The following is a 7,500-nucleotide window of genomic DNA, read 5'->3' as shown; positions in this document are numbered from 1 at the left end:
AGCTAAGCTGACATTTTACATGAATAGAGATGCCATGTAGTGTATGTTGACATTTACTATCATAAAGTGGTCAAAAGGCAGCTTAACGGTGCTCCTACTAACACACACACACACACACACACACTTTCGTATATTATAAACATAAATCATCCAAATTAAATATACCGGCCTCTTTCGGTCACATCGCTGCTCTTGCCGCTGCTCTCTCCAAACTACGGCGTCCATTTTCAGTGTCAACTGAACTTATGGCGCGCCGAACTTGTGTGACCTTGTGTGAGGAATTTTACCGCGTTAGCGCGGTCACGTGTTACGCAAGAGGTGTGTAAAAAACATGCATCCGTGACATTTTACCTCCATTTTCCTGCCTGACGTAAAACGAAACGAAACTTAATTTAGGGGTATTTATTGACCGTTTTATACGGTTTTTGACAATATTTTCCTGTGCTGCCGGCAGGATATCGATGCTTTAGAGCAACAACGGTTTACCAGGAAAGCTGCCATTTTGAAAAATTCCTTGCCAGCTCACTTCAAAAGTTTGAACGAGCAGAGCTATGCCTATGTTAAACAGAACATCACGAAAATTTCAAAACAAAAACATTTTGTGTCAGACTTTGTCTGTGTGACAAATGGTCCCAGTACATTCAGTAGAAAAAGAGAAACTACTGATTTTATTTGATAATCCACTGTTGCCTGAATTTCCTTTCCACACTGACATGGGATTTTTGGGGAACACAAGATTATTTACAGCTATGCCACTGTTGCCCAAATTTCCACCCTACAATTTAGCGAAAAACTTGCGGAAGACAAGATTGTCTTGCGGTACACTTTTGTTGCATGTGGAAGTGTACTTTCAGGTGCATCGCATTTTGAGCAACAGTCTTGTATTGCGAAATTAAACTCATCTTTCATTAAAACGCAATGGCATATAAAAACATACAACAAATGAAACAATATTTACGCATTGATATACCAGACTAAAAGAAGACATTTTCACAGAAAGACTCTTTCTTTTCGAGCAAAAACGGTGTACCAGTCAGCTAGACCATTGTTGCACACAATTTTGCATGATCCCAGCTTTACAATTCATGCAAAAGTGGCATAGCAGAAAGACTGTTATCCAATTTGAAGATGAAAATTACGACAAAATGTACAAAAGAAGGAAAGGAATTTTTTAACATACCTGTGCTGTTGTTCGCGTTTCAGGTAGTCCAAAATGTGTGACACATTTTTTTTCAATGTTTTTCAGTCCGGGTCACAATAGTCACAAAGCCTCATAAATAATCAATGAAACGCACGGTCAGTTAATACAGATGGCTTTGTTGATTGTTTATGAATGGAAACATGAGTAAGCAAGCACAATATATTGTTCTTAACACTGTACACACAAAATTCCAGCGAGATGACGATGGCAAGTTGCAATTTGATTGTCAACAATGTTTACTGAGTTATTCCTTGTCAGTGTCATCTTGTTCTTCTGTGACATCAACGTCTGGCAGGCAGTCGGTGGAGTTGGTGGAGCTGGGTAAAGTCCTGTAGTAGTCATGGTGGTGCCCAGGGATGACTCCTGATGTGCAGAGAGACAGAAGATCCTTCTTCTTGCTGTTGGAGATTGGCACCTGCTGGCTGTACAAGGATGGGAGGATCATGCCAGTTGCTGGAGGGTTTCTGCGTGTTGTAGTGCCGGTGATCTTGAGTCGCTGGAAATTGTCACCGAGTCGATATTTGTAAAAGACAGTGTCTTCTTCATTTTCGATGACACGCAGACACTTGATTTTGAGCCAGTCTACCTTCTCTTTCTTGACATTCTGCTTGGTGTTGTGCATCCTGTTTTTTGCTACCGTTTTGAAGTCAAAGAATGCTTCATGAGTCAGGGGCAGTACAGTGTATGGCTCTCCTTTCTTCTTCGCACACTGGGCCACTGTCATCCACTGATCAGGGTGGTAGATGCGCACTCCTTTGCTGGCTTTTTCTATGCATGCGTGTATGGAGTCAGCCTCCATCTGGGTGTGGCCACTCTCAAGGTACTTTTGCTCAATGATCTTGATGTGAGGGATGTTATTGACAGCATGATGGAGAGCAGCTGTCATGAACTGGTTACGGTTTTGACCAGTGCAAGTGTCGGAATAGAAAATGACATGCTGCACTGACCTTGGCAGAGACTCAAGGTACTTGTAAATGCATGTGCCGATTTCATTTGAGCCCCTCTGTCCTTCCACCTCCGTCCACATGTAACAGTATCCTTTCTGATCTGCCATTGAAAAAACAGTCAGGTTATACATGTGGAGTTTTCTTTTGTAGTATGTAATACTGGTTGGATCAAATGGAGTTTGTAAGACTTTCTGTAGGTCAAAACTCGCCACATGGAGATCAGGACTTTTTTGTGCGTCCTTGACGTCTTTCTGTTTCTCGAACCTGGCTTCTACTTTCCTCTCAAGATGTTCCTTGTGATCCTCTTCTATCTCTGGAGTTAATGCATTTGCTTCCTTTGCCGAATTGTACACATGACACTTCAAACACTGGTCTTTCTTTGGAATATGAAAGGAGATGTTAAACTCATGATCGAAAATGTTTCTATAAAGACTTTCTGAAACTGGTTGGATACTTTCTCTTTCACATTCGACAGTGTAAAGTCGATGCATCTGACTGACATTGAGTTTACAGTCAAGGTAAAGTTTGCCGGTGTTTTTTCGGGCATAGTGAGACTCCACTGTTGGAAAAGATTGGATATGATCTCGCACCCTTTGCCTAGCTGCCTCCGGCGTTTTGTTGGCGGGTGTGCTTTTCCCCCGACCATCGCTGCCACAGAATGCCCCATCAGCTGACTTGGTGAGAGCATCCTTGATGTATGAGTGGCTAATTGCCAAGGTGGCTTCAAAAAAACGCTTGCATACTTGGATTTTTGTGCTGTTTGTACCCACAGTGAGGAAAAATCTTCTGTCCACTGATCTCTTGTTTTCCACAGGTTTTCCATCCTCGTCCAAGTATCTTCGAGTCTGTTTTTGTTGTACGTGATGGCAGACGAAGTCTTTCTGACGATCATTGTCGGCAAGCTTGTAGAAAGTCTGAAAGATACTTTCTCTGTCGTCATCGGTAATCTTCTCTGAACATTTATGTTGGCACTTGCTGCAATCCACCTTGCCCACCTGTTTTGCCCCAACTTTCTTGCCCCTGCTGTTAGTGAATTCCTGTCCTGTCAAGCGTAGATGCTTCCTCATGTTTCTTTTCCAAGAACCAGGAGTAGCAGTTCTCTTTCGTCCCCGTCGCTTTTTGGGTGGTGTTTCATAAACATCAGTTCTCCTCGGCGTTTCATTGTTCTCAGTGTCTGTATCTTCCGATGAAGAACCAGACAAGGTGTCTCTCGAGCCTCCTGCAACTGGCTCAGCATCTCTGGCTGGCCTGGATGTGTCAGCAAACTCTGTATAGATGCTGCGTCCTTCTTTCACTAGACAGCCGTCATAGTGCGCTGGTTGTCCTCTTGGTGCCAGAAGAGCCAGGTATATGGGCCGGAAGACAGATGCTTGGCCAATGGTTGGAATAATATCGTAGTGAGGGGTATTTATTTTACTGGTGAAAACCTTGATTCTTCTCTTTGTCATGTTCGCTAACGCTAGAGGCAGGATATCATTGGCCTCTGTATTCCATGCTCCATTTGTTCGGAGCTGGTTGATACCGTCAAGAGCTGAGCGCCGCTTATTGTCATCTTCAGCTTCAAAGAATCCTTCATAATGCTCGATGTTGTCTTCCATGTGCTGACATAGGTTCTCTCGTAGGGACTGATGTTCTTGTCCTAGAACATGGAGAGCAGCTGCATGGAAAAAACAGTTGCCATCAGCGGCAATGGACACTCTTTGGAGGCCATTATGAACCAGGGCGGTGTCAAGTCTCTTTTCGTGCACTCTGAATGCTGTTTGTCGTAGCTGGTGAATAGAATGGCTTTCAGCAACAGCAGTTGCAACAGGATCATGAGCCGCCATCGGGTCTGTCACTGCAGGCTGATCTGAAGACACAGGGTCAGAAGCTACAGCATCAGCTGTCTCTGGCTCGGCGGATTTCTCACCAAAAACATCATCAGACAATCCGCCATCAGCTGTATTGGCAGGAGCTTCTGTCAAAACAATGAAAACACACAATCGCCATGTTCAGTAGCAGATCTACTAATGAAACACTAAATTTAATTTTGTACATGGCATGAAAACTGGAGCAATGAGCTCTTATAATCCCATTTTATTAGGAAACATGCACACAACTAGCACATTCAAAGGATAGGCCCGATGGTACAATTAACTACTTGTTATATTGTTATCAAAGTCAGATATTAATAACAAAACTTATAATTCACTTGTGCTTGTAATGATCACACACTTACCAAAGTCCATTGGGATGTTCATCCATAAATGGTCATCATCGTCTTCTGACCACATTGTCACTGCTAGCCGTGCTTACAGTCTGTAAATGACAAAATATTTTTTATTATTATTTTAAACAAGTTCGATAACAATCGGCCAGTAAATGCATCATTATAACCTTGACCATAGGTGTTGTCCCCTCAATCTGACATATTATCAATGTTATACCAGTCCCAACATAATTATGGTGTAAAATTGGTGAAGATTGCCCGAAAAACTTCGGAGATAGACCTGGGTGACACATTTCAGTCACACACAAACACACACACACACACACATACACATACACACGCGCGCACACACACACACACACATACACACACACACACACACACACACACACACACACACACACACACATTATATCTACTCTCCTATTTGAATAAATTTTCGTTTTTGTAAGAGAGATATAAAAACAGAACAGTGTATTTCATTCAACAGTCATAACACGGACATAATTATATTAATGACGTTAAATTTTTTTAATCACGCCACTGGTATTTGTTGTGGCTCAAAGCAGTTCGTAACTCGGCCTGTAAATTTCCGAGACAGACCTGGGTGACACATTTTCAGTCACACACACACACACACACACACACTCTCTCTCTCTCTCTCTCTCTCTCTCTCTCTTTCTCTCTACCCCCCCCCCCCCCCCTCCTGACGGACATCGCTCCTCTCGTTCTATCTGAATAAATCTCCTCTTTTTTTTTGGTAAAAGGGAGATTTAAAAATGAAAAGAAATTCATCAAAAAACATGATATAGCATTAATATATTCAGTGATGAATAATGAAATCGATGTCATTCTTTTATGTGATGAAACAGGTTAACAGGAAAAAGAAGAAAAATAAAATAAAATACAAAAGCAGACTTACCACATACAAGTTTAATTTCCAGTGGAGAAGAAACGTCTTTCCTCAAGTGCAACAAGCAAAGAAAGTGGACTTTCCCACATAAAACCAACAGACCAGGCTACCTTCAGTGCCAGAGTAATCATCTTGTTGATAGAGAGAATGCAGGCCAGCATGGAGTTTCCCCCAGGCAAGGAAGTGATTCATGCCTCAAGACATTCCATTCCCAGTGTAAACGGCACAGCTGATAGCAGATAGCACAGGCAGTCCCAGAGTATCTTGTAGCAGACTGGTATTGCCCGCTTCCGCCACGAACTCCTGCTATCAGCTTCTCTGTCAGTGGGGGTTAATTGACGGGTAGACTGTTTATGCAGGAAAACACCTTCTTGAAGCTCTGTGCTTGTCCCATGGAGGAATGCCATATGGGAAGAAGAAACAGTGTTGCATGTGGAAACACGTCAAACTAATTTGTGCAACAACGGTTTTTGCTTAATAACTTCACAACAAAAGACAATTTCATTTTTTTATTATGACTCACATAATGTACACAATAAATACTATCAAATATAAAAAAGTGAAAAAAAGGATTATTTTTCAGATAAACCGTTGTTGCTCTAAGGCATCGATATACCGACCCGGCATCCTTATGAGGGTGTGTAAACTTGCAAAAGGCAGCTTAACGGGGCTCACACAAACTTGAACACACGTACACACGCACACACACACACACTAACTTACACACACACACAAACACATACATCCACATATTCACAGACACACGAACACTCCCACCCCCTCCCCCCCTTACACACGCATGCACGTACGCTTACACTGAAACAATATCACACACACATACACACACACACACACACACACACACACACACACACACAAACACACAAACACAAAGACACACACACACACACACACACACACACGCACACACACGCACACAGATCCAAAGACGCGTCAACTCCCACCCCCCAATCTCTAGTTCCCCCACACACGCACGCATACACTTTAACACACATACAGATTCACAGACACACTTATCCTGACCCCCAACGAACCCCTCCCCCAAAACACACACACTCATATCCACATACACACAACCACCCACCCCCATCACCCGACACAAACACGCACGCACGCACACAGGCACGCACGCGCGTAAACACACATCACACACACACGCGAACATTCCCACCCACTCTCACACCTCCCACTCCAATCACTCACACACACACACACACACACACACACACACACACACACACACACACACACACACACACACACACACACACACACACACACACACACACACACGCACACAGATACAAAGACGCGCCAACTCCCCCCCCCCCAATCTCTAGTTCCCCCACACACACATGCATACACTTTAACACACATACAGATCCACAGACACACTTATCCTCTCCCCTACGAACCCCTCCCCCAAAACACACACACACACTCATATCCACATACACACAACCACCCTCCCCCATCACCCGACACATACAAACACGCACGCACGCAAACACGCACGCACGCACGCCCCATATATGCCCCAATTTTTTTTTCAAACAAAAATTGCTTGTTTGCATGGTATTTGGTCTATAATTGACCTATTTCATACTCATTTGGAGTACAACTTTGAAATTAGTGATTTAGAAGACAAAACGTTACCGTCCCATATATGGGACAGTGGGCACGAGAGGGTAGGGGTTTTCTTACTTTCTCACATTACATAGAAAAGCAAAAATTACAGATGATCTGAACTTTTATTGAAATAAAATCATTCAAGATAACATAAACAAGTCACACAACCGAATTCTGAGCAATTGTTGCCTTTGATAAATGGGAAATAAACTGTTCATTCTAACATTTTGTACAGAATGAAACAAACTGTGAACACAATTCGACGTTTCGTTTCTGACTCTGGAAACAGTCGGTGGCTTTTGTCATTTTGACTTCAATTCAACTGAAGAATTGAGTGTTGCAGTCGTGGTTCACATACGTTGAAGAACATCATTTAGTGTGATATTGCCGGAAGCATCGGTCATGAACCCCGACCTTGCATTTTGAGCAAAGATGCTTGGTCTTCTTGCCGCAAGCTCCGCATCTCAGTTGTGTTGGCCATAATTCCACCAGATGGTCCAGTCGGTCAAACCTGATCTCTTCCAAGACCCGCTTGTCCACAGAAACGTGGCCTCTTTGACGGTCAGGTGCTGCATGGTGT

General features: G+C 43.1%; 1 protein-coding gene across 1 annotated transcript; it reads right to left on the bottom strand.

Moving 5' to 3' along the window:
- Positions 1 to 461: 461 nt before the first annotated feature.
- Positions 462 to 4,649, bottom strand: LOC138954991 (uncharacterized). The gene is made up of 2 exons (XM_070326721.1): positions 4,367 to 4,649; positions 462 to 4,105 (listed from the first exon to the last, which is right to left on the bottom strand). Exons 1-2 carry the CDS (start codon positions 4,419 to 4,421, stop codon positions 1,446 to 1,448), a joined length of 2,715 nt encoding a protein of 904 aa, XP_070182822.1. The 5' UTR covers positions 4,422 to 4,649; the 3' UTR covers positions 462 to 1,445.
- Positions 4,650 to 7,500: the final 2,851 nt, after the last annotated feature.

Source organism: Littorina saxatilis, unplaced genomic scaffold (genome assembly GCF_037325665.1).
Source record: "Littorina saxatilis isolate snail1 unplaced genomic scaffold, US_GU_Lsax_2.0 scaffold_2292, whole genome shotgun sequence".
Classification (NCBI taxonomy): Eukaryota; Metazoa; Mollusca; class Gastropoda; order Littorinimorpha; family Littorinidae; genus Littorina; species Littorina saxatilis.
This window is presented reverse-complemented; position numbering and strand designations above follow the sequence as displayed.

Bases quoted from the DNA above. Each gene is read 5' to 3' on its own strand.
- LOC138954991 (XM_070326721.1), bottom strand. From the start codon at position 4,421: ATGTGGTCAGAAGACGATGATGACCATTTATGGATGAACATCCCAATG. The intron at 4,106-4,366 runs GTAAGTGTGTGA...TTGTTTTGACAG, and splicing joins GAACATCCCAATGGACTTTG to AAGCTCCTGCCAATACAGCT.